The following is a 27207-nucleotide window of genomic DNA, read 5'->3' on the forward strand; positions in this document are numbered from 1 at the left end:
TTATTGATATAGGTCAATCTGTGGGTGACTGGAAAGGGTGGTGTGCAGCCTTGAGGGTGTGTCTCTGGGAGCAGTGGTGTAACTAGATGTTACTGGGCCCCACAGCAAATTCATTTAAGGGCCCTCAACCAGAGGTTGTCATGTTTAATCAATATATGTTGAAATTGCACTTTATTTGGGCCTCATGGCCCTATACCTCCTGGGCCCCCCTACAGCCGCAGGGTCTGCTTCCACTATAGTTACACCCCTGTCTGGGAGTATCTCTACATAGCATTGTACTTAATCACAGGTCTGTTATGTGGAATATGAAACATGTATAGACTTCAGTGCCTCCCTGTGCTGGAGGTGGGTACCTAGGTTGGTGCTGTGATGTGTAGGTGGGGAGGCAGTCATTATTAGGTGTATGGTTTATGTCAGCAGCTGCAGAGCCGACAAACTGAATAACTGTGAGCGGGTTAAGGTCAGTAGCATAACTAGATGTTACTCTGCCCCACGGCAAATTCATTTTAGGGCCCCCAATTTATCTGGTTTCCAATTAGGGTTGCCACCTGACCGGCATTTTACTGGCCTGGCTCGTATAAATGATGGTTGATCCCAATGTTATTAATAGGGAAAAAAGAAAAATATATAGGAAGACCGGTATTTTTTTCCAGAAAAGGTGGCAACCCTATTTCCAACATATATTGAAATTGCTCATTAAATAGGGCCTCATAGGGACCCCTATACCTTCTGGGCCCCCTGCAGCCGCAGGGTCTGCTTTCTCTGTAGTTACGCCCCTGGACTTAGGGTAATTTCCATGTAAACGTTAGGTTAGAGGAGAAGGGTTGGGTGTAACATGGTATGTGTGTGTAGTGGTGCGAGCCTGCTGCCTGTGTGTTATTGAGAGCCACTCCTTTCCCCTGTGTGCTGCTGAGAGCGAGGAGAGAGGGCTCTGCAGCAGGAGTTGCCCCCCCCCCCTCCTATGGGCTGAGACTGGGAGGGATAAAGAGGGGGGGGAGGGAGGTGGAGATACCCCTCTGCTCCCCTGCAGCCCCTGTCTAGCTGGCTGTGCGCATGCGTAAACCCTGCAGCCCCGGAGTGGTGATTTGCTCTGGAACTGATATTGGAGGGTCATTCTCAGACAGTTCTGCAGGGCTGCAATAAATCACCCTGCACATTTCCACTCCTCCCTCCCTCTGTCTGTCTCCCTCCCTCTCTCTCTCCTTCCTTCCTTCCTCCCATCAGCTTGCCACCTCTCACTTTGCAGCCTCTTCTCTCCCTGCTTTCCCAACCCAAACCCCCCACCCTGTCCCCTACACTCACCCTAGAACACTGGGCATGAGATATGCAGCCCCCCTTTACCCTGCTCCTTCCTGACAGCACCACTGCCCTTTATCTCTGCACACTGAGGGGGTTCAGCTGTGCCAGGGAATAACCCCCACCCCTTTATTCCACATCCTGTCACCCCCATTAATCCCTCCATTCTCCACATCAGGACTATAGGATTTGCCTGAAAAAAGGGGGGTGCACATTACCCTACTGGATCTAAAACAAGAAGAACTCAAGAGCCCTCCGCTAGACAGGGATCCAGACTGCTTTCTTTTTGGGGGCAACTTGTATCCTTTTCAGGAATCCTGTAATTAGAAAAAAAGGAAAGGAGTGCCATTTTTCAGGGTGAATTCTATTGGAAAAGCCTGGCATTTTGGAAAGACCAAAGAAGAAAATAATTTCAACCTGCAGAAGGTGAGAAGGGGACGGGGTACAAGTGCTTGGATGGGGGGAGGGATCGTTATGTATCAATACCTACCCCTTGGATGGTACTGGACCTTTAAACAATAGGTCTCATTTAGATTTTTCATGTATATATTGTTCATGTGTGCTTGGACTTTGGGCATTTGTGTCAGGGTGTGTATTTGGGAACATTAGAAGGTGGTTTATTTGGCATGTCTGGACTGGTCCTTTAACTACTCCGTGCCTTATTGCCCCCGTCAAGCACAGGGACCCACCTTGGGGGAAATATTACAGTGTAGCTGTATTTGTTGGAAAGGTACGTGTGTGTTATAGTTGTTACAAGGGGAGACCTGTCACACCATTATACTGGGGGGAGGGAGAGCTGTCACATCATTACACTGGTGGGGGGGGGGGAGTTTGTGAACACCCTTTGTACCCCCTGGTCAGCGTGACATCATTATTGCTAGGCTCCCTTGTCTGCATTTAAAGCGGGACATCCGTCCAGGTAGGTGGGAAGGTGGCCCCCATGGCAGCACCGAGTTTTAACTATTAGCCCTTGTATGGCTTTGTTCCTGTTGTTAAAATAAGATATACAGAGTAAGGCTTTACATTGCAGGGAAATGGATGGTGGGTAGTTGCTCTAATACCCAGATATAAGAGGAGGGTGGCAGTGTTTGGCTGTTGGGTTCACTTTATAATGGGTGTCATCCTGTCTCTGTGCTCTGGCAAATGTAAGTTTCCTCTTTTCTGTTATCAACGAGAATGTGCTATTGTGATTGCTGTAGGGCCTGGGCTGTGTTGGACCAGATGGGGGTGCATGGGGGGTAATAATTACATGATAATTATAGTGCCTGGGCTGTGTTGTACCACATGGGGGTTCCATTGGGGTCGTAATTAAATGACAAATTAAGTTCCATGGCTGTGTATCTGAAGGGGGTGCTTGCGAGGTGATGATTATGTGTCTGATGTTTGACAAGTATAATGTCTGGGCTGTGTACCAAAAGGGGGTGCGTGAGGGTCATGATTAAATAATAGTGCCTGGGCTTTGTATCAGAAGGGGGTGCTTGGGGGGTCATAATTAAGAGACAAATATAGTGCCTGAGCTGTGTAACATAAGGGGTGCTTGGGGGGTTCAAAATCAAGTGACAAGTATAGAGTCTGGACTGTGTATCAGACAGGGGTACATGGGGGTTATAATTAAGTAACAAGTATCGTTCCTGGGCTGTGTTTCATAACGGGGTGCTTGGGGGTCATGGATAAGTGAGAAGTACAGGTATGGGATCTGTTATCCGATGGGACCTTCTGGATAAGGGGGTCTCTCTGTAGTTTGGCTCTCCATACTTTAACTCTACTAAAAATAATTTAAGCGTTTATTAAACTCAATAGGATCGATTATATCTTAGTTGAGTTCAAGTACAAGGTACTGTTTTATTATTACAGAGAAAAAGAAAATACGTTTTTGCATGATTTGATTAACATGGGAGTCTGTGGTAGACGACCTTCACGTAATAAGGATCTGTTTGGGTTATGGGTTTCCAAGACAATGGATCCCATACCTGTATAGTGTCTGGGCTGGGTATCAGAAGGGGTGCATGGGGGTGAAGATTAAGTGGCAAGTATAGTCCCTAGGGGGTGTATCAGAAGGGGGTTCATAGGGGTCATGATTAAGGCTGTCTATCAGAAGGGGATGGGGATTATCAAAAGGTGTGTATGTGGATTATGATTAGGTGCAGGTATTGGTACATACATTGCCCAGGCCAGGTGTCTGGGGATTATAATTAGGTGACAGTTATGGTGCTTGGGCAAATATCAGAAGTTGTCTGGGGATTATGATTAGGTGACAGGTATAGTGCCTGGGATATGAATCAGAAGGGGTGGCGGTGGGGATTATGATTAGGTGATTAGATGATGGATATAGTGCCTGGGATGTGCATCAAGACAAAAGCGACCTGGTAAATGTACTTCATAGGCATTCATTATAGAGGGAGATGTATCTGTGTTGGGTGAAGGTTACATCTCCCCAGTCTGTGTATTATAAGTAGGTGAGTGACATATTGCTTGACATGTGTGTTTCAGGGGGAATGTTAATTGAGACTAAGTGCAATAAGAAAAATAGTATATTGCTTGTATATTGAGGCCTCCCTCAGTTGCCCAACATTTGGTCAGTTGATAACAAAGTTACAGATGGTAAGTGGTCACCTATCTGTGTATCAAGAGGAAATGAGTGGTAGGTGCCATGATGCCTGTGTATTAGGAAGATGTGAGAGGTGCGTGTCTTTATGCCTGTGTATTTAGAGTGGGGAGAGGCAGGTTGTTTAGAATGAAGAAGAGGTAGATGCCTTGATGTCTATGTATTGGAAGATGATGGGAGGGCAGTTGCCTGGATTTTTGTGTATTAGGAAGATGGAGGGTCTGCTGCATGTGTATAGAATGAGTGAGTAAATGAGAGTTAACTCTTCTTATTTTTGTGTATTGTGTGTGTGTGTGTGTGTGTGTGTGTGTTAGGGGAGCAGGTGCCTTGATATGAGAATGTCTTTGTATTAGTAGTAGGGGAGTTAGATGACCTGTGACATATATATTAGAAGCAGGTAGGTACCCTGACTACTATGCCTGGGTTAGAGAATCTATGCCTTTATTTCTTTATATAGCAAAATATTCTAAACTATATGTTACAGGGATGATTTTTCATGAAGAAGGTCACAACTTATCTGTGTATTACACATTGGCTGTACCCAGGCTAAGCTAATCATACATGTGTCCAGCCTATTCCCATACCTCCCAACATTTTGGAAATAAAAAGAGAGCCAAAAAAGGTGCCGTGAAATATTTTGACCACACCCATTTTTGTGTCCACACCCCCTAATTACCATGTTAATTTACAAAATTTGGCAGGTTATGAAAGTTTGAACATATTTCTGTGGTTTTTTTCAGTTGTTATAGTTTTGCTAATGAAGGTAAATTGCCCTTTAAGCTGTGAGTCTAACTTTTCCCAAGGGGCCTGTTATCTTATATTGTTACAATTGCTTACTTGCTTATTTCAAAATTGTTACAAAAGTATCTTAACTGCTGCTGTAGCTGTTCTGGGCTCTCTGCCACAAGCCAATTAAGTTGGAGACATTGTTTCTTTTTCTGGCTGTTCCGTGCAGAGAAAATCAGGACTTTCCAGTACAAACGAGGGACTGTGGGTTGAGCTGTCAAACGAGGGACTGTCCCTCTAAAAACGGGACAGTTGGGAGGTATGTAATGTCCGAATTTTTTATTTATTTTAATCCCTAAAAGTCAGACCAAACTAGAATCCACGTTTGGTCCTTATTTGTAAATAAAAAAAATCACGATTTGATCGGATCAGGGATAAACTCTAAAAAAATCGAGTGCAAATCCAAATCATACGTCATACGTTTTTTTCCAGAATTGTACATCAAAAAAGGAAATGAACAGCACTCTGGCTAAAAATGTATTGCCTGGCATTCCAGTCGATGAATAGGCGTTTTTCTTTCTTTCTTTTATAACATGTACATCCACTGGCTTAGTTCATTTTAGTTAGTTCTTGTTAGTTTTCTTGAATGGTATACAGTTTTGATAATATCATGCCATTGTATCGAATATAACATATTCTTTTCATCTGCATAACATATGCAAAATTCTGATTTCATTTGTTTAATATGAAAATAAAATAAAATATTTTCAAAATAAAATAAAAATGTAATGCAGCAACCTGCGGATAGGAAACGCGTTTCGGGAACAACTCCCTTAATCATAGGCTTGCCGTTAATTAATTAAAGGTGACTTTTTTTTACACGATATTTTTCCCGAATTTTTTGGGCTTTTTCCAGAAAAGCCTGACTTTTTCGTATTTTTGGCGAAAAGCCTGAAATAGTTGGATTTTCAGGCTAATTCCAGCACAGAAACTTCCAAATAGGATAGGGACCTCTACCATTGACTTATGTACAATCTCTGCAGGTCTGAGATGTCGGATAATAAATCTAGAAACATTCGAGTTTTTTTCCACTAAAAATTCTGATTTTATAGTAAAAAAACAACATTCTTTTGAGATTTTGTAATTCAGACTTAAATAACCCCCTTAGTGTTCATGTACAATTTTTAAGAGAACATTTTACAATTATCTGTTGAAAGGGCCCTGCCATGGACAACTGCCACCCCCATTGCAAACACCTTTCCCCCCCGTGCACTGCCCAACCATATACCTCTGAAATTTCTACCACAAACCGATCCCCTCAGGCCACAAAAACACCCCCCTTTTTACATGGTTGGGATAAAAGACACACTACGGCCCCCACATTTCATGACACATTGTGACCCCTTCCCCAGCTTGCCCCGCCCCTTTTGTGACATCATCGGCTGGGAGGCACGGGTCTATAAAAGGAACCTGGAAGTCGGGCTCGGGCTGGCGTGGGTGGAGGGAGGGTGGATGGCGGGTCAATCTCCAGACATTTTGGGGGCCTGAAAAATAATTTGCTATGGGGCCCAGTAATATCTAGTTATGCCACTGCCCACTTGTAACACACACACATATATACTGTATATATATATATATATATATATATATATATATATATATTTATTTATTTTTTCCATATGTTCCTATTTTCAGCAGGCCCAAACACAAGCAATATTTGTGTACACCCTTTCACTGTGCCCTCTGGGTCAGTACTCACAAGACCAAATTCCAACACAGAATAGATTGATCAAATGATTTTTTTTTACCGTTCAGCATTTTTGTTTATTCCTGTGGAACTGACCCAGAGTACAGGGTGAAGTTAAATAACTCTTCTGTGCAAGCAATAGAATTCCCCACACACAGAACCCAATTATAAATGCCTGTGGGTCCGTGAAATTATTCTTTGCACTTCTCACTTCCTGATCAGGAGATTGGATGGTTCTGTTTATGGTAGGCCTACATACTGTATATAGTAGCCGACTGTTATGATTCCCTTGAAATTACACAGCCATCAATAGATGTGGCTCTATCTCTAGTTCTAACAGACTACCTTGAGGTCCCATTGGGGAAAAATGACCTTCTAGGGCTTGTAGGTCACTCTAGATACCCAGCCCCATGCCATTGGGATGTATTGGCCAAATAAGACATATTATTAACATTACTTCCTTCTTGGTTCCCTTGAAGACTGGAATCAAACATGCAGATCTGATGTATTTATTACTATCACTGTGTGTGTAGTGGGAATCAATGAAACTGATCATGAAACATGACTTAAAGGGGAAGTATACCTTGTTCAACATGAGTGCAATGTTGAACAAGGTATACTTGTGCTGAACATACTTTTTTTTTTATATTGATCTGAAGGTTGCATTTTTGGGTTGGCCAATAATCCAGTACCTATGCCAAAACTGGGTGACTGGTAAGTTCAGTTTCCAATTTGATGCCATCTCAGCCCCCAACTTGTATGTGTATGTGAGGTTGGGATTTGCAGGCTTGGAACTGACTCTGGTGCTGAAATGGGAAGCTCACGTGATACATTGACATGTGGTACATAAATTGGTTGTCTGTCTTCTGACCTTATTGAGTTCTTGCAGGTTTTCTATACCCTCTAGTCATGTGCAGATTGACATATTGTTGTCCTACTTCATACTCTAGAGCAGGTCATACATTTAAAGATCGCCAAATGAGTGGATCCAATAGATGTGCACCTTGAGGTGGACAATATCAACCTGATCTGATGATTTGGCTCTCAGACCTAAGGAATGGATTTTTAAAACTGCCCAATCAGTATCTGGCTCATTTTCTGGCAGATATCTATTTGGCAGGCCTCATTTGAGGGCCCTATACGCTGTCAATAAGATACTGATTTAGTTGGGAAGGGCTGAATTGGAAGCTTTTGTCCGTGTATGGCCACTTCAGCCTACCTTTTCCCCCAACCAACATGACTCACCGTGCCTATCCACTCGGCCAACTCTGACATCATCAGATGTGCTACTTTATGGACTTTTTATGCGGGCAGCATGCCGCCCCCTAGTTTTTGCCGCCCTAGGCCCCGCCCTTTGGGACTTCCCACAAATCCAGGAGGGCCCTGGCACAGCGTTAGGTTCACAATTTGTTGCAATAGTACTTCATCAACCAAACCAATCTGGCACTGGTTTTGGGCCCATACAGAATTTACTGTATAACCTCATGTAACTGACTGTCACCCTAAGTGGGATATGCCTCAAACTTTGTCCCTTTAAAAACAGAATGCATAAAGTTCTGCTATTACAGAAATAACATTTAAGGGTAATGGCACCGTATGTCACCTAAATAATACAGCAGGGAGCATTTTAGAGAGATCATTGCCAGTCCTGCAATTGCACTAACATTGGACAATCTGTGTCAGTAAAAAGTTAAAATAGAAAACCATGATGGTATACTGACATGCATTCCGTGCACATAGGGAACGTGTCAGAGTTTCTTTCAATATACTGGGAAGCAGGACTGGAACTAGGGGTAGGCAGGGTAAGTCATGCCCAGGACACAGATGTTGTGGGGGTTCAGTTTTGTGCAAGTGAGTAAGGGTGAAACGAGGAAACGCAGGGCCCCATATTCCTCCTGGGACCCCAAGCAGTTGCATTATTTGCTTCCTCTATAAATATTCCCCTGACCACACAAGTGGATAATGGCCATAACAGATGTTTCAGGGGTCCAAAAATGGTGCTTCCCCTTGGCCTCACCCAGTCTGATAACCCACAGAGTGGCAGTTCTAAGTATAAACATTGTAGGGTTGCTGGGATAGCAGACACAATGGTGACAGTAGAGCAAGATGGAGTCATGATATATCATTGTTTCAGGGGCCCATCTTCTTATATATGAGTTGGTAAGGATATTAACCAGGATGGAATACACCTGCCCATCTTGCACAAAGGACAAGACTTTTATATAGAAGTTTTCAAAGGTGCTGTACTTTAATCCTATTCCAAATCATGGGCCTAAACATCTGACCAATCACATTGTGCAATTTAACAATATCAGATAACTACTCAGCAATGCATTGTTGCAGGTGAAAACACATAGCTGGCAGTATTTAGTTGTGTGGTCCATTTGTCTGGCAGTGTTGGCTATAGTGTTGTTTATCTATAGTATTGGCAAAATACTCAGCAGCACATAGTGGGCAAACACAAAACCTGTACCACAGCTTTCAAAACTGTGGTGGTTACTATATATATATATATATATATATATATATATATATATAAATATACTGAATAAAATACCCCCTATTGTAAAATATAAGATTATTATATATTATTATATAAGTATAAGTCAACGAGGAGTCCCTTGATCATATAAAACAGGTCACGGAACTCTAAGGTTACTTTTAATATCTTCATAATTTCCAACAAGGAGTATATTATTTATTATTTTTAATTATTTGCCTAATGTTTTTTTTCCAGCTTTCAATTACTGTAAGATGCATTTGCTTCTTAGCTCCACTGCTATAGTTGTCCTGGGAGTATTGGGGGACCTCAGCGGTGATCACAAGACACACTAACAAAATGACCTAGAAGGGATATATATGGGTAAACTCATAAAGTGTGGTCCAGGTACATTTAGGGCCACCATTGGGTGGTGGGGGCATGGGGGCTACCAATCAGAGGCTTCATGGCAGAGGGGAACCCCAAGAGAGGCATGGTTCACCTTTAAGTTAACTTTATTACATTAAAGAATGACTAATTCTAAGCAACTTTTCAATTGGTCTTCATTATTTATTTTTTATAGCTTTTTAATTATTTGCCTTCTTCTTATGTCTCGTTCCAGCTTTCAAATTGGGGGTCACTGACCCCATCTGAAAAACAATTGCTCTGTAAGGCTACAAATGTATTGTTATTGCTACTTTTTACTACTCATCTTTCAATGAAGGCCCTCTCCTATTCATATTCCAGTCTCTTATTCAAATCAATGCATGGTTGCTAGGATCCTAGCAACCAGATTGCTGAAACTGCAAACTGGAGAGCCTCTGAATAAAAAGCTAAATAACTCAAAAACCGTAAATAATAAAAAATGAAAACCAATTGCAGAATATCATTCTCTACATCATATTAAAAGTTAACTCAACAACTCCTTTAATGCAGAACACGGGGCTTCGGCAGCCCTATACAATACCCAATGCTGGCCTAAAAGTAATTAGAGCCCCTTTTCTTTCTATATACATATTTACTCATTAATCCTATTGGTCCTAGTGTGGCTTTCACTTGCCACTGTCTCCCGTTCATTTCATGGGGAGATGCGTGACAGAGCCGGTACCAGCATTCCTCCAACTTAGCCATTTTAGACTGTAAGCTCTACTGGAGCAGGGACAGACATGAACAATGAAATCTTCTGTTTCTGCTATTGGTGATATATAACAGGGATAATTGGATCCCTTCCCAACTTTCCTCCTACTCCTGAGGAATCTGCTTCCATTTCCCAAACCACCAGGTTTACCCAAGAGCTTGTTTATCCGCCTCTCCCTCCCTCACTCACTGAATGTTTTTCTGCCTCTTCCTCCCGCATCCAAATGACTTTTATTTTTGCTTCCTCTTTCCATCAAGGTATTTTTTGTGTGTGCCGTTGGTGAGAGAGAGGGGGGCCCTCTGTGTGCTTAGTACTTGCTGCTGCACCGCGTACTAGTAAACAAGCCTCCGAACTACGGCCAAGGCTCCTTCGCAAAGTTATTAGCGGTGTTTGCTCAATGAAATCACAAAAAACGCACTCCGGGGGCTGTTTTTAAATTGATGTTTTTGGGAGTAATATTAAAACAAATTCTTCTTGTTTTGCCATGTTTTTTAACCGTAGGAGCAGCCGGGAATTCCTCAGGCAGTGAGTAGGCTGGAACGTGTGCTAGCAATCATCCGGAGTAATGGGATACTCTCTGAGAACCCCCACATGTTTGGGCCTAGTCGCTTTCCATAAGCTGGATGAACAGTCAGGGGCATTATGTATATTGCCAGTGATATATAGGCAGGCCCGGACTGGCAATCTGTGGGTTCTGGCAAATGCCAGAGCGGCTGCTCTAAGTTTCCATAGACAGTCACTATTTATTGGGCTGGTGGGGGCTGATTGGGTCTCTGTGTACCTGAAATGCCAGGGCCTATTGTGAATCCCAGTCCGGGCCTGTATATAGGCATACCTCCCAACTGTCATGTTTTTCGCAGGACAGTCCTGACTTTGACAGCTTTTGAACAGCCAGAAAAAGTTACACCTTTTCTAAAACTTAACAGGCTTTAGGCAGAGATCCCAGAATACATTTGTAACAATTTAAGATAAGCAAAGGAACAATTTAAGACACACAGGTCTCTTTGGGAAACTGTGACTTAAAGGACCATTCACCTTCATTAGCATAACTGTAATAATACTTAAACACCATAGACATGTTCAAACTTTCAGTACCTGCCAAATTTAGTAAAATGAACATGGTAATTAGGGGATGTGGCCACAAAATGGCATGGTCAAATATTTTTGTGCCTCTTTCTATTTCCAGATTGTTGGGAGGGAGGTATGTATAGGGCAGAGGAAACTGAATTTGCAATGTATGGATCAATGTAGACAGGCCTTTGCTAGCTCCATGTTGCCAGAGAGATAATGGTTATAAGATCAATCGCTCTGATTAAAACATGGAAGTGAATAAGGAGTTGGATTCCGGTGTTTTGTTTCAATGTATCTTGGGTTTCAGCGTGCAGCCCTGTGAGCTTGTTGTATTGTGGGGAGAAGGAATTCTTGGATGGATGCAGGGAGAGGGCAGGAGACATGTTGGAACTCGCAGGGATTTGGTGCCTAACAATAAGTAATATTGATTCACATTGGGAGGGCCCTTCAACCCATTGCCTCATTTTTGACCATTAACCCTCTGCTTGCTTCAACAAGCCAGTGCTATGTAGAACCACAAGAAAAGAAGTAAATCACTCATTGGTGGCTGCGGATTACTGCACTGTTGCAAGTTGAAAAGGATACTGTCATGGAAAAACATGCTTTTTTCAAAAAACGTTTTGGTTAATAGTGCTGCTTCAGCAGACTTCTTCACTGTTTTTCTCAAAAGAGCAAACAGATATTTCTATATTCAATTTTGAAATCTGACATGGGGCTAGACATGTTGTGATTTTCCCAGCTGCCCCGAGTCACTTGACTTGTGCCTGCACTTTAGGATGGAACTTCTTTCTGGCAGGCTGTTATTTTTCCTACATGTAACAGAATCATTCTCAGTGGGACTTAGCTTTTACTATTAAGTGTTGTTCTTAGATCTACCAGGCAGCTGTTATCTTGTGTTAGGGAGCTGTTATCTGGTTACCTTCCCATTGTTCTTGTGTTTGGCTGCAGGGGGGGGAGGGAGGTGGATGATATCACTCCAACTTGCAGTACAGCAGTAAAGAGTGACTGAAGTTAATCAGAGCACAAGTCACACGACTGGGGGGCAGCTGGGAAACTGACAATATGTCTAGCCCCATGTCAGATTTTAAAACTGAATATAAAAAAATCTTTTTGCTCTTTTGAAAAATGGATTTCAGTTCAGGATTCTGCTGGAGCAGCACTATTAACTGATGCGTTTTGAAAAAAAAACATGTTTTCCCATGACAGTATCCCTTTAATGATTAAAGAATTAATAAATAAGCCCCTTTTAGGTCATATACTATTGTCATGTACCAGAGGGGCCCTGGGCAGATGTCTTGTGCTACCCTAAGGCAAGTTTGGATGTAACTGGTGGGGGTGCTGCAGAGAGGAGCAGGTTGAAGCCATTTGCTGCACAAAGAACACAAGGTGCTGGGATCCCCTGCAGTCAATTCTGCAATATGGGGCTGTGTATAGGCGAGACATACACTGGGAGATATGATTGTTTTAAATGATGAATGGTCAAAGAGAGAACAATAAACCATTGATAGAAAGAGAAACCTTTAAAGGGGTTGTTCACCTTCCAAACACTTTTTTTTTTCAGTTCAGTTGTTTTCAGATTGTTCACCATAAACAATGCTTACCATTTTTTATTTTTTACCGGTTTTCCAAAATTTAAGTTTAAGGTTTACTGTTCATGTCTCTGGTGTTTCAGTCTGGCAGCTCAGTGATCCAGGAGCATCTGGTACAATTTACTACATTTAGTTGATACAATTAGTATCTGGAGTATTAGCAACTATTGTATCAATTCTAACAGCTGCCTTTTTTATTGTGGCTAATCTATTGTCAACAAACTGCTTCTGTAGCTATATTCTCCTTTAAAGGTTGGAAAGGCTGGGAAGGGACTCAATGCACCGAAGTGGTCCTTGCCCAACAGGACTTGCTAAATTGATATGTGGATAATGTTCGGTCATATTGATGCCAGTAAGCTGCTGACTTGGTCTGGAGGGGTCACCAGTGGGTGCAGAAGGAACCCTGTGCTTTATACCTCCTGTCAATAACAAGTGTCATATGGGAGTGTCCTTTGCTTTGTATGGGTGTCTATATAATCGGTGCAAGTAACAACTATATAGACTATGGATTTGGTCTATGTGTAGGAAAAAGGGTAGGTAGCCTTTCTTGATGAATAATGCCACTGACACAGTCAGGCAGAGCATGCTGGGAACTGTAGTTTAGCACTACCCTGCAGGACACATGGTTGACTCCATACGATATACTGTATATATATATATATGTATATACTTGACCCCTGCCCGAAGCTCAGCAGTCTGTTCCATTTTGCTTTCTCATTGTCTGTCAGCCCCTCTCCCCTTTCATTCTCTCCCCTCCCCCGGCTCACAGCTGGCTGGACACTGTCACCCTGTGTTGTCTGGTGGTGACCCCGGCTTAGCCTTCTGCTAAGGGCGGGGGCCCCGGAGGAAATACCCTAAGCCTGTGAATAGAATTAGTCACAAATAAACGAGTGATTCACCAGAGTCCATGTAGTGTATCACAGGTTGGGTTGTGTGTTAGTGTTCAGTGCAAGTGGTAGTAGTGGCTTTACCTCGGCTCATGCTGTACTCCCTCCGGCCCCTGCAACCCTCCAGCTCTGTTTCCTCATGTTTTGTCCTCATTTTTTCCCTTTTCTTATCAATCTGCGTCCCTTTCCCACCTCTCTATCACATTCCCTCCCCCCCTCCCCAATTTTTCTCTGTGTATCGCCCCTTTCTTTCCCCCCTCCCCCGCTCCCCACACTGTGCTCTCAGGCCTTCAAACATTCCTCAGTGTCTGGCTGTGACTGGCTCTATGCCCAGGATAAGGGGTGGTGTGGGGTGGGGGGACACGCCTTTATCCCCACATGGCACTAAATAGGTGTCCCTCCCTCTCCCAAAGTCCCAGAGGAGGGGTGTGTATGTAGGGGGGGGCTCCCATGCTCCCCCTGTTGCTCCAGGAAAACACACGTGGCAGCGGAATACACCCCTTCACTGCCTGGGGCACTTGTCCAGATGGAGTTGTTTAACCATTACACTGCCAGTGAGGTCAATAACTCTCACACTAGAATGAATCTCCGTCTGGCTACTGGTGCTAAGTCCCAATTGCATGGAGGGGGTTAATAAGCAAAAGCAGCATTGTGTGTGTGGGCAGTATGTAACTCTTGTCCCCTGTCTCCCTACAGCTGCTGTGAGGGCTCCCTGCGGCCATGCACTCCCTGGATGAACCCCTGGATCTGAAGCTCAGTATTTCCAAGCTGCGGGCAGCGAGGGAGAAACGAGAGCGGATTGGTGCAAATGCCAGAAAACGATCTGTGCACCATGAGCTGATGATCCGGGATGATGGTACTACAGTTATCACCCCCATTTGCTCCTCACCCCCACCAGGTACCATACAAACACTGATGTACTATACATTCCTGCCATTTGTTTGCCCCACTTTCACCTAATCCTGCTGCTGTGCATTTTGTTCCTTCTGTTTGTTCATGTTGCCAGTGCCCTTTGACTTTGTGTTGGCTTTATACAAGTCCTTGCCCAGTCTGTGCCATTTTACCTGGTGCTGGCACTTCCTGCCTTCATTTTGCCTCACCCCATATGGTTCCATCACAATTAGACACTTCCTTCCTTCTGTTTGCCCTTACCCAGTTGGTGCCATTTTACCTGGTGCTGGCACTTCCTATAAACAGACAAATGCGATGTGGTCCACATCAGAGCTCACCCGGCTTGTGTGTCCTCTTGCGAGATGTTGACTACTCCAAGCCGATACACTTCTTTAGCACAAAAAGGTGCCGCATAACTGGACCATATTCCGGACATCTTGCCTAGATACTCGGCACTTCCTCAGAGTTCCGAGGAAGAGGAAGTGCAGAGTATCTAGGCAAGAAACGCGAAAGTCCAGCGCACCCACTGCACAATAATTGTACCACTGAGTGTGTATTAATAAAGCCGCTTTTAAAGAAAATAATTGGCCCTCTATGGATGTCCGGCCTTTATGCTGACACTTCCTGACTTCCTTTTGCTTCACCCCAGATGATGCCATCACAACTAATGCTAATCATTTGCTCTAGAGACTTCCTTCCTTTTGCCTCACCCCTGATGGTGACATCACAACTAGACACTTCCTTCCTTCTGTTTGCCCTTACCAAGTCTGTGCCATTTAACCTGAAGCTGGCACTTCCTGTTGTCTGTTTGCCTCACCCCAGATGGTGCCATCACAACTAATGCTACTCATTTGCTCCAGACACTTCCTTCCTCCTGTTTGCCCTTGCTCAGTCAGTTTTCTTTCACGTGACATTGGTACTAAGCACCACCATCATTCATGTGCCAGCAAGAAGAATGAACTTGGTGTATTCCTCTGATACAGTTCTTGCGTATGCCTGTAATAATCCTTATCACTCTCCTTTGTTTTGTACAGGGTTTCGGTATAGAGATGGAGACAGCCCCCCATTTTCCTCTCCTCCCATTGTGGACCTCAGCCTTTCCCCACCTTCTGGGACTGACTCCCCCAGCCGTTCATCATTGTCCCCAGACAGAGCTGCAGGGGACACTCTGAATGTGAGTTTCCCCAGTGATGTTTCTATAGTATTGACCGTTAGCAACAAAGCTTCCACCTCTGCCGATCCACTGTCAATGTCTGTGGTTGAGAGGTTGTAGATTATTGGTGTAGGTTTTGGCACATCGATTCCACATTTAGTAGCTCTGCAGGCAGCCAGTGTTTTAGTGCTGGCTAATAATGCAGGTTACTAATTCTCTTTCCTTATTGATTAACTACTTGAGGCCTGATGCACCTTCCTGCCCAAATACAGTAGTGTCGCCAGTCTGTATTCAATGTATTTGGCCCCTGCCCCAGTTAGAACCTAAGGTTCCTATCACAGTAACACACATTATTGTCAGTGTTATCAGTAGCCAATTCATCTGCCTGTGTATGAGTATGAGCAATCCTTGCAAGCATGTGGAAACTACAAACTCTTTGCAGATAGTGCCCTGGAATTAAAATGAGGACCCCAGAGCTGTAAGTTACTAACCACTGCAGTTTATCTTTCTCTCTTGTTTAGGACAACCCATTGCTTCGCTGCGGAGGGGATTCCGCTTCCAGCCCTTTCCAGTTCTTTTTGCCTCTTGGCTCTGGACTTCAGCTGCCCCCTTCCATGTTTATGTCCCCCCCCAAAGAGAACAGGCTTTCCCTGGAGTTCACAGAGCAGAAACAGCTGGTGTGTCAATGGGCGAAGGTAATCAGATTTTCCTGCTTTGCCAGACTGCCCCACCCCCACTTCAGCTCTAACTACACCTCCCTTACAGGATTTTTCTTCCCCCCCCCCCTCATACACCTTCTGGTGTCCCAATTGCATTCTCTCATGCCTTTTCTTTTAATATTTGACTACCCTTGTTTTTCCTGTTTTGCCTTTTCTGCTACTGGGTTAAATCTAATTTGCATTCACCTTCAGCTATCCATTTATTTTATTCTTTCTAAGGGCTCTTACACACGGGTGGTTTTACCTGTGCTCCCCTGCGCTGTGCTTTCTTCCGTTCAGCCGCAGGGGAGTGCAGGAGTAGACGCAGTCAATTATTTTGAAGGGAGCACATGCATGTATGTGCTGAATGCAGGTGAAATGCAACATGCTGCGTCCCAACCTGCGTTTAGAGCTTACATGCGTCTGTGTGAGTACAGCCCCTTTCAAAATAATAGGCTGCATCTACTCCTGCGCAGGTAAAAACTGCCGTGTGTAAGGGCCCTTAGGCTTAATGCACACTTTCTAGTCTGCATAATTTTGCCTGTTGCATTTATTCCATATTCAGAGTTTGGCATAAAATTCACCTGATTTAGGGTTGAGGTCACAATAGGCAAATGAGACTAAAGCTGGCCATAGACGAAAAGATCTGGTCGTACGAATCGAGGATTCGTACGATTTTCGGACGGTGTGTGGAGAGTCCTGACATTTTTCGTCTGGCGGAGATCGGTTGTTTGGTCGATCGGACAGGTTAAAAGATTTCTGTCGGCTGCTGCTAATATCTCTGCGTGTATTGCCAATCTGACGATTTTCAGTGGGAGACTGTCACTAGCTTTTGTCGGACATAACTTTCGTATGATTACTGTCAGGGGCAGAACAGCGGCTGATCTGTTCTTTTACTACTTTATTTGATCTGAATGGTTAGTGGCAGGTCGGGAGACGGGGAATTCCGATCATTCAAATCCAGATCTTTGCATCTATGGCCAGCTTAAACCTCTTCTTATGCCATCAACCTAAGTCTTACCTCTCATCTAATAGTGCAATCGCCTGTTCGAGCTCCTGCAGGAATTGGTGGATCATGTTAATGATTTCCACGTCAAGCCAGAGAAGGATGCCGGATACTGCTGCCACTGGGAGGGCTGTGCCCGCCGGGGGCGAGGTTTCAATGCCAGGTGAGTGCATAAAGAGGGACAAGTTGATATAATTCCGTTGTAGTGCTCTGTGTGCTCTGGCACAATATGTACCATTAACAGTTAGGTACAACTCCTCGCACACCAGACCAGACTGTACACATAGTTACATCAAAAAAGGTGGGCATTGTGTATTTTGAGCAAAAACTAGTTTTTTTTCAATTTGCACCTTTGCCCCCCTTCATAAATAAGAATGTATTTACCTTTAAAGGAACAGTTCAGCATAAAAATAAAAACTGACTAAATAGATAGGCTGTGCAAAATAAAAAAAATTTCTAATTGAGTTAGTTAGCTAAAAATGTAATGTATAAAGCAGGCCCGGCCTGCAATCTGTGTGCTGGCAAATGCCAGATGGGCTGCTATAAGGTCCCACAGAAAGTCAGTATTTAGTGGGCTGCGGGGGCTGTTTGGGCCTCTGTGTACGTGAAATGCCAGGGCCTATTTAAATTCTCAGTCCGGACCTGGTATAAAGGCTGGAGTGACTGGATGTCTAACATAATAGCCAGAACAATACTTCCTGCTTTTCAGCTCTCTAACTCTGAGTTAGTCAGTGACTATAAGGGGGCCTCATGGGACATAACTGTTCTCTGAGTTTGCAATTGATCCTCAGCATTCAGGTCAGATTCAAAATCAACAGATATGACCCATGTGCCCCCCCTTAAGTCACTGATTGGTTACTGCCTGGTAACCAATCAGTGGAAACCAAGAGAGCTGAAAAGCAGGAAGTAGTGTTCTGGCTATTATGTTACACATCCAGTCACTCCAGCCTTTATACATTACATTTTTGGCTAACTAACTATATTAGAAAGATTTTTTTATTTTGCACAGCCTATCTATTTACCCAGTTTTTATTTTTATACTGAACTGTTCCTTTAGGGTAAGGTCACACTGGGCATTTTGGGGAGATTAAGTCACCTGGCGACTAATCAACTTGTCTTTGCGGCGACCAATCTCCCCAAACCCCTTCCCTCAATCTGCGCTGCTAAAATGCCTCGTGAGGCAACTTCAGCTGTTTTTGTCTTATTTGAAATAGGCAGAAAACATGTTTGCTCCCCCATAAACTTTATTGTTAATTAGTTGACAATCGCTCGTGTCAATTTATGGGGGGCTAGAGTGTAGGCAGTTACTGTTTGGGGCAATGGAGGGATAGTTGCAAGCTTTGCAATCACCTTGTCTGCCATTGCCCTAAGGGTTTCATTTTATGTTTTTAAGCAGAGCTGGTTATGAGGAAGCCCCAGTCAGGCCTCCATCTGTAATAATGGGGCCGCATAGTACAAATTTAGCAGGGTCCACCCCCAATTGGTCCTGGGTTGTGGGATCTACCATCAAATAAAAATGGGTTGCACACACCACACTTTTGATCTACACAGCCACTCCCCAATTGTGCCAAAACTCCACCTGTGATCCATCCAACCCACCCACTCTCCCATAAACCTGAAACCTTTTCATGTCCTTCAATTTGTGATCTTCCATCTTGGGGCCCCAATCTGTCACATGTCTCCTAACTGCAATACCCACCCTGTAACCATCTGATCTGAACAGTACATACTTGTGCCTCCTTTTAGTTAACAGTTTGGGTCCTAAAGTCACATGTGCCTTAATTAGGGGCTGGAATTTAATTGTATATAAATACATCACGGCATAGTCAAGTGTGAGAGTTAAAGTGGCGCTGTGTGTGTGTGTCTTACAAGTGCAGAGGTGCGGCTGACACTGATTGCTTATTTCCGGCACATGGTTTTTTCAATGTATATTTGCTGATCGTTTACATAACCAAAATACACAAAAAGAAAAAAAAAAAGGCAAGTTGTGCAATGTGGCCTTTGAAAGACGGATTACGACAAACATTTTTTTTCTCTCTCTGCCCGACACACCAGCACCTGGAATCTGAGGTATTGCAAAACACTAGGAAGGAATGTGGGTTTAGTTGAGCAATCAGGAGTGCCTGGCTCCCAAAATTCAGTAGAGAAAAGTCATGGATTTAAAGAAATTTTCAATAGGGTACAATTATGCTCATGTTACACCCTTCAGGGTATTTTTCCATACAAGTAGAAACTGTCAGTCATTGTGTGTTAATGTTACTCAGGTGCAAGGCTGAACTCTGGACCCCCTACTCATGGCCTCAGTAGAAGCAAACCTGAAACTTTGACATCCAGGCTGGTGATCTAATTCACTTACAGGGGAATGTAATAAAAGTCACAAAGAGCAAAACAATTCGCACCAATAAGACTAAAAATCCATATCTCGCAATGTAATATTGTTCCTTAAACTGTTATTGCATTGCGAATTTTAATTGCGCACTCATAAGAAGTGCTTGAAGGTGTCGTAATCTTTTGGAGCAAACATAACGACTTTTTCAGTAAGAAGTTTTATTACATTGACTGCGCATTGGCGCAAACTCTAAAATTCGCAAACAGTCTTTCACTGTCGGAAGTGGTCGCTAAACAGTTTCCGGGCTCGCAAAAGCTATATTAAATTCGCACAAAGCTAAATTTGTTCGCGCAAAGGCATAACTTTTCACATTGCGAATAGTTTTTCTGTTAGCGATTTTTATTACATTCCCCCGTTAAAGTTTAGTAAAGTTCTTCTGTGCACCACGGAGGGAAATACATGGTGTGTACTCAGGCCTGGATTTGTGGAAAGGTCATCTAGGCCCGGGCCTAGGGCAGCAGGATTTTAGGGGGGTGGCATGCTGCCCAACCACACCCACATTGGTTCAAAAACACTGGGGATGTGCTGGAGATACAATCATTTTTTAAATTTTCCGTGCGCCAATCACCATTGCTCCTGTCCCCCTGGGAGGAACAGGGGCAATGAACGGCAGTGGGCCTAGGGGTGGCCCACCTCCCGACCCCACAGGTCCGCCCCCCACCACACAGTAAAAAAACAAACAAAAAAAATTGGTGGCTAGGGTTCCCACATGTTAATAAAGATATTGGTGGTCAGGGCCTCCCATAATAAAAAAATGTGTGGCCAGGCCCCCCCCATTAAAAAATATTGGTGGCTAGAACCCCACATGAGAAAAAAACATTGGTGGCCAGGCCCCGCCCATTATGAGAAAATTGGTAGCCAATTAGGTGGGGCTTGCGGTGGGTGCAGCCCAGGGGGCCCAGGAAATTTTGTCGTATGGGGCCCTGCGATTTCTGATGGCGGTCCTGTGTGGCTGAGACACTTGACTGGGGTGCCAGGAGAAATAATTTATAAACAACGAGAGTGCAGCATATATGTAAAAGTGATGTGTTTGCTTTAGAAAGACAACTATCATTTATATAAATAGGCTGCTGTGTAGCCATGGGGGCAGCCATTTAGGCTGAAAAAGGAGAAAAGGCTCAGGTTATTTGTTAACAGATACACTCTGTGATCGAACACAATGGTATTCAGCAGAATGCATCTGTTATCTGCTTTGTAACCTGAGGCTTGAATGGCTGCCCCCATGGCTACACAGCAGCTTGTTTATATAAACTATAGTAGTACTTATCTGTTATCTACTGTGTATCCTGTGCTTGAATGGCTGCCCCCATGGCTACACAGCAGCTTGTTTATATAAACTATAGTAGTACTTATCTGTTATCTACTGTGTATCCTGTGCTTGAATGGCTGCCCCCATGGCTACACAGCAGCTTGTTTATATAAACTATAGTAGTACTTATCTGTTATCTACTGTGTATCCTGTGCTTGAATGGCTGCCCCCATGGCTACACAGCACTGTGTTTATATAAACTATAGTAGAGTTTCTAAAGGAAACACACCAGTTTTACCAGTGCAGGAAAACAGTGTCGGACTGGGGGGCCCAGGGCCCACCGGGACTGTGGCCGCCGCTCGGCATGCATGCATGAATGCTCTGTGCGAATGGTGGCGCGCATTGTGGAATCTGAATGTCCGGAGAGGGGGTCTGGCCTGGCGAGGGCCCATGAGGGTCCCACTGGGTTTTTTCCCGGTGTCCCGCCGGGCCAGTCCAACCCTGCAGGGAAACACTACATTATATTTTAATTACTTTAAAGCACTTTGATTTTTTGGTGTTAATGGACCATTAAAAAATGTGCCAATGGATTTTGCAGGGGTCCTTGAATTCTATTCTGAATTGGTTACGGATACGCTAATTAATTAGTATTACTGTATGTGACAGGGACAGGTTCATAGACAGCCATGTGAAGTGGCCCTGGACAGAGTGTGATTGATGTTTGATATCATTGCAGGTATAAGATGCTGATCCACATTCGGACCCACACAAACGAGAGGCCACATTGCTGCCCCACCTGCCACAAAAGCTTCTCACGGCTGGAAAATCTCAAGATCCACAATCGATCCCACACAGGTCAGTCACCCCTGCCCACCACAGGTGGAAGGATCCTAGCCCCAAAGTGCACATGTACAGGCTGATTATTCTGCAATCCAGACGGGTCAAAGGCCAAATACTCATTGGCCACAAATTGGAGGAACCAGTATTCTAATGGTGGCTTCTCACAGGCAATTCCTGTGTGATTTAATCAGTCAGCAATCCATGGGCATATTATATCAATCATTTAGCCTGGTTCACAAGGTGGGGTGCAGCTCCATCACTTTCTGCCAGCTAAAAGCTCCACTTATTCACTTCCACTTCCACTGATGGGAAGAGCTGAATTGGCCATGTTTACTCAGAAATGACCACACAAACAGGGTCAGACCTATTTTGTACCAGTTCAGGCCCAAGATTTACAGATGATCTGTTTGAGCTGTAAGGGAGCATTTATATTACCCATATACTGTAGATGTCAGCAGCTGTACCCCTCCCCAGATTCTTGATTGTCCTTAGGACAGCACATCAAAGCCAAGCTTTATCTGACCCAATGATAGGCTACAGTTGGGTTTCCAAGGGACCGGGAGAAACATGCATGGATTAAATATCTTCTATTCAGGGCCATTTTCCACATGAGACAAACATGAATAGTCTGCATTTAAGGCACATGAGTGGACTGAAGTTTAAGGGCAGAGACATACTCTCAGATTCAGGGGGGTTTGGTCACCCAGCGACAAATCTCCTCTTCTTCAGGGCAACTAATCTCCCCAAACTGACTCCCGCTCGCCAGCGGGATAGCAATTGGTGGGATTTGTTTTCCAAAGTCACCCGAAGTTTCCATGTGAGGCAATTTCGGGCGACTTCGGAAAACGAATTGCACCGATTGCCATCCTGCCGGCGATTTACATTTTAGTTGGCGGGAGGCAGTTTGGGAAGATTAGTCGCTGGGCGAATAATCTCCTCGAATCTGAGCATGTGTCTCTGCCCTAAGCGTTGTCACAAATATTGACTGAAAAATGGCATTTGTAGTGTTTCGCAGATACGGTCACCTTGCTTGTATTCTCCACCAACCACAGATGTAAATAATTCATTATAAAGATGATTTTCTTTACTGTTACATATGAAAGTCATCTGTGTGGGAACAATAACCCGCTCTGGGTGCCATGTGCCACTATATTGTTCCGAACCCCTCAGTGTCTTTAAACAGTGAGATGCATTTGCATGTGATTGTGCACATAGAGTAGAATTCAGCCATCGTGACATCCCCCAGTATAGGAGAAGACCTAACCAGTTGCCCTTGCTATGCAGAATTGTTTTTACAACCACATAGCTAACCATATCTGCAGTGATCTAATTTAACCCCCCATTGACGTTCCTGAATTGTGTTCATAACACAGAAGGAGACCTGTGGGAGGTGGTAAAGAAACTCGTAGCCATCCTTCCTGATAGACAGTGGCTATTGAAATTGAAATTGAAATAAGGCTAAATGGCACAGGTTAAATAGTGGATAACAGATAACACCATTATGTTCTACAGAGCTTATCTTCTGTGTAACCTGAGCCTTTTCTCCTTTGAATGGCTGCCCCCGTTGCTAAACAGCAGCTTGTTTATATGAACAATAGTAGAGTTTCTGAAGCAAACACAGCAGTTTTACCAGCGCAGGGCAACATTGCATTATATTTGTATTACACTTTAATTCTTTGATGTTACTGTTCCTTTAATCGTTTATCAATGGTAAATCAGCTTCTAATTCGGCCGCTGTTATTTCCTTGGCAGGTGAAAAACCCTACATGTGTCCTTACGAGGGCTGCAACAAGCGTTACTCCAACTCGAGTGACCGCTTCAAGCATACGCGCACGCATTACGTGGACAAGCCCTATTACTGCAAGATGCCAGGGTGCCAGAAACGCTACACGGATCCCAGCTCCTTGCGCAAGCATATTAAGGCTCATGGTCACTTCATCTCCCACCAGCAGCGGCAGCTGCTTAAAATACACCAGCCTCCGAAACTGCCAGCTACAGGTGACAGCAATTACACCAATGGCACACAGCTTATCATTCCTAACCCGGCAGCCATTTTTGGCAGCCAGTCGCTACCCATTCCTCTGACTCCTGGGCCCCTGGACCTGAGCTCACTGGCATGCAGCAGCGTGGCATCCGCTCTGGCCGGTCTCCCCAATCCTATGCTGACACTTGCAGGGTCTCCTCTAAATCTGGCAAAAGGGTCTCTTCTGTCACAGGCTTACTCTGCCGCAGGCCTCGGCCTACCTCTGATCTCCTTGGTAACATCAGGGAAAGTTGAAAATGAGAAGCGCCCTAAGGGTCAGAGGGGAGACAGCAGTGAAAGAACTGACGGGTCAAAGTTGAGGCCTGGCTCAATTGAAGGTCTCTCTCTGCTGCCCAGAGGTGTGTTAGATCTCTCCCCCGGAGTGGGCTCAGAATCTCTGCTGCCAGGATGGGTGGTCATTCCTCCAGGATCCGTATTACTGAAACCAGCCGTGGTCAATTAAATCCGTACCCCCTGAAACTGTCCACCTGTACCCTGTGCCCCCAATCTGCCGCTGACATGAACGCACAGGCCTGTTGGGCACGGGGCTACTCCCTTCAAGACGAGGCATTTCACAGAAACATACCCTGGACTTTGATATTTGCAGATTTTTTTTGCCACAGTCTGAGATACATGGAATATAAACAAAGCACTGTGTTAGATTCTGGCAGCAGAAACTTTTTTTCTAAATTGCATTCACATTTGAATGGATTTTATTTCTCTTTTGGGACCAAAAAAAAAAAACCATCAAAATTTAAATGGCAACTCCTTTGAAAAACAAGGAAGCATTGACATTCCTGCAGGACACTTGTGCAGAGGGAAGTGGTTTATGACAGGAGCACTATATTTTGGTGATGCTCGGCCGATCTGTGGGGCCCGGTGATGCTACTCTTGACCTCTGCAAACCTGGTTTGCGGAAACTCACGAGTGAAGGTCGTACAATCCCTTCTGAGAAAAGCAATAATGCGGGAGACGCTCGGACAGAGCTGAATTTGACAAGAGGGAGAGGAGGAGGACTTGTCTGGGGACCTGCTCTGATTCTCTCACACTCTCAAGCCTTTTCCCCATTCCAGTGCAAAGCCAGTCTGTTGGTTTGTACACAGCATCCACTTTGCCGCATTCTATTTCCTCTCGCATTCCCATGATTCATTCATAGTACATTAATTTCTCTAGACTTGTTCCACACAAGCATTTTAGTTCACAAATGTATTCTTTAAATCGTTTACACACCGGGTATGCTGCCCTGCATGTACTGCCACCTACTCACTGCTTTGCTTGCTCCTCTGTTTCTGCTTTCTCCGTACTCGCTCCTTTCTATCTAAATTAACTTTCTTCCCCATCCTCATTCTTAATCCATACCATTAGTTTTACCTTTCCCACATAGTCCTCTGCTCTTGCCTCACACATACCTTCTCACTTAATGGTTTCTCAGTCTTCTACTCTTGCTTACATTGGTTTCTTCTTCTACCACCCACTTGCTCTTCTTACTCAAAACTCTTGTCTTTTTATTTGTCTGTATACTTTTAGTTTTGTCTCTCTAATTTCTTCTCCCTGACCCTTTGCTCTCACCTACTTTTATCATGCTCAGCCAAAGTGTTGCCACATACTACTAGGCTTTTCCTATACTCCCTCTTCTTTACATACACACTCTACTTCTCCTACCCATTTATTAGTTCTTGTCTTCTCCTTTTTTGCCATTTATTTTATCCAGAAATCTAACTTATGCCATTCTGTTGTACCACCATACCCCCATCCTCCACCCCTTGTCTCCATTACTTGCTCTGTCTGGTCTACTCCTAAACTTCTTGTTATATTAGCTAAATGTTGTCTCTTCCATCTATTCTGTTCTTTGTTTCTACATGAAGCTAGAATATTGTGTTACCATATAAGTCTGCTACTGCAGACTTCTCTTGTTTCTGTTCTTGTTCTGTATGTCCCTGCTGTCTATGTCACTTTCTGCATGTCCCTCTTATTAAATTCTCACTGTTTGTCCTCTTTTTTTTCCCTTCAAAATGCTCCTCGTAGTCCTCTGCTCTAGAACCTTCTATCTTTCACCTCTTTCAATTTTCATGTTCCCTCTTCTTTTCTACTGATGACTGACCCAGCGCCCTATCCTCTCGCTTTCGGGATACCCAATGACAACGCATTCAGGAGCAGTGAATGCTGCTTCTCAGCGCTTTTCTGGAGAGCAAACAGAAATGTTGCTTTCTTTTTTAAAAACCAGTCAAATTTCCTATACAGTATATATAAATATATATATCACTCATTTACCATATATGTTTGAAGGAGGATATGTTCAGGCTCCGGCAGTGAAGGAGCAACCCAAGCTATTTTATAGACTGTGTGAATGATGTGCGATTGGTGCTTTATGGGAGGATTTCCCTCTGACTAGCCTACAGATTTACAGTACAATCTTTTTGGGGGGACAATGGGGGACAGCAGGTGTGAATTCAGCCATGGGAGAGGTTTAGTGGTTCGGTTGGAGCTTAAAGCAGCAATCCTTTTGTCAGGGAAGGCAGATTATATTCACTTATTACCTAGTAGTGGTCTGTAAGTTCTACTGCAGGTAAAGGGATAGCCCTTTAGAGGGGACACAGGTTGCAATCGTAGTGCCACCAAGAGGACTGGAGAATTTTCTGCAATAAGGGTACAAGGAATTGGAGCATTCCATGCTCAGTGAAGAATAAAGGGAAATGGACTGTTGCTTTAAGGGAGTGATGCTCTGTGTGACTTGAGGTCACAGGAGTGATGATCTGCAGGCAACCAAGCAAAGTGCCTTCTGTATCATAACTAATCTTCTTAGTCCCCCAACCCAGTGTGTGCTTAACTCCTCGGTGGCTGAGATGTGACCCTTGTGTCAGAATGTGTGTGAGATGCAGAGAGAGAGAGAGCTCTTTGAGTGACTGCATCATGACGAGACCGCCCCTTGAGTGCGGAGATTGTCCTGTGTGCGCCCAACGGGGCAAGCTGCCAACGAGACGCTTCTCTGAGTGAGGAGCGTGTATACGTCCGACTAAATCTTATTAAAAACAAAGCAAGCTTTGGTTTTAAAAATGTCTTTTTTTTTTCTCTTTTGTGATTTGTTATTTTCCTGGACATGTGACCCCAGCCATCCAATGGGTTAAAAGAAAACTATAGCTAATCTACTTGCTGCTCCTATACAAAGGTATTTTGTAACATTCGCAAATATATATCTGTAAGATTACAATTTGCTTACGAGACGAATGCCTCCATATGGAGGTACAATTCCTAAGTCCTCCAACAGCCAATAAAATTGATCTTTTATCAGTGAACTACCAACCAGTGTTGTTGTCTTACACCTCTGATCATCTGAACCACCAGTGACTGCTTTCTTAGATGTCCCCTAACCCCAGGTTAATGTTCTGGTCCAGGCCTTCTTGATGTTACCATGTTGGAGAT

The 27207-nt window shown here is 44.0% G+C and overlaps 1 protein-coding gene across 2 annotated transcripts; it reads left to right on the forward strand.

Annotated features, from left to right (window-relative positions):
* Window positions 1–1410: 1410 nt before the first annotated feature.
* On the forward strand, window positions 1411–27083 carry glis2.S (GLIS family zinc finger 2 S homeolog). 2 transcript variants are annotated; one of them, NM_001088623.1, is given in 7 exon segments: window positions 1411–1722; window positions 14235–14436; window positions 15464–15603; window positions 16104–16277; window positions 17316–17449; window positions 21661–21779; window positions 23517–27083. In NM_001088623.1, coding segments are annotated over 6 exon segments (1479 nt in total). In that variant the 5' UTR covers window positions 1411–1722; window positions 14235–14258; the 3' UTR covers window positions 24251–27083.
* The last annotated feature ends 124 nt before the right edge of the window (window positions 27084–27207 follow it).

Source organism: Xenopus laevis, chromosome 9_10S (genome assembly GCF_017654675.1).
Source record: "Xenopus laevis strain J_2021 chromosome 9_10S, Xenopus_laevis_v10.1, whole genome shotgun sequence".
In the NCBI taxonomy this organism is placed as follows: domain Eukaryota; kingdom Metazoa; phylum Chordata; class Amphibia; order Anura; family Pipidae; genus Xenopus; species Xenopus laevis.

Excerpts from the sequence above, each read along its gene's own strand:
- glis2.S (XM_041577690.1), top strand. The coding sequence starts at position 14,259 with ATGCACTCCCTGGATGAACCCCTGGATCTGAAGCTCAGTATTTCCAAG. Across the intron at positions 14,437-15,463 it reads TTGCTCCTCACCCCCACCAG|GGTTTCGGTATAGAGATGGA; the intron begins GTACCATACAAA and ends TGTTTTGTACAG. Across the intron at positions 17,450-21,660 it reads GGGCGAGGTTTCAATGCCAG|GTATAAGATGCTGATCCACA; the intron begins GTGAGTGCATAA and ends ATATCATTGCAG.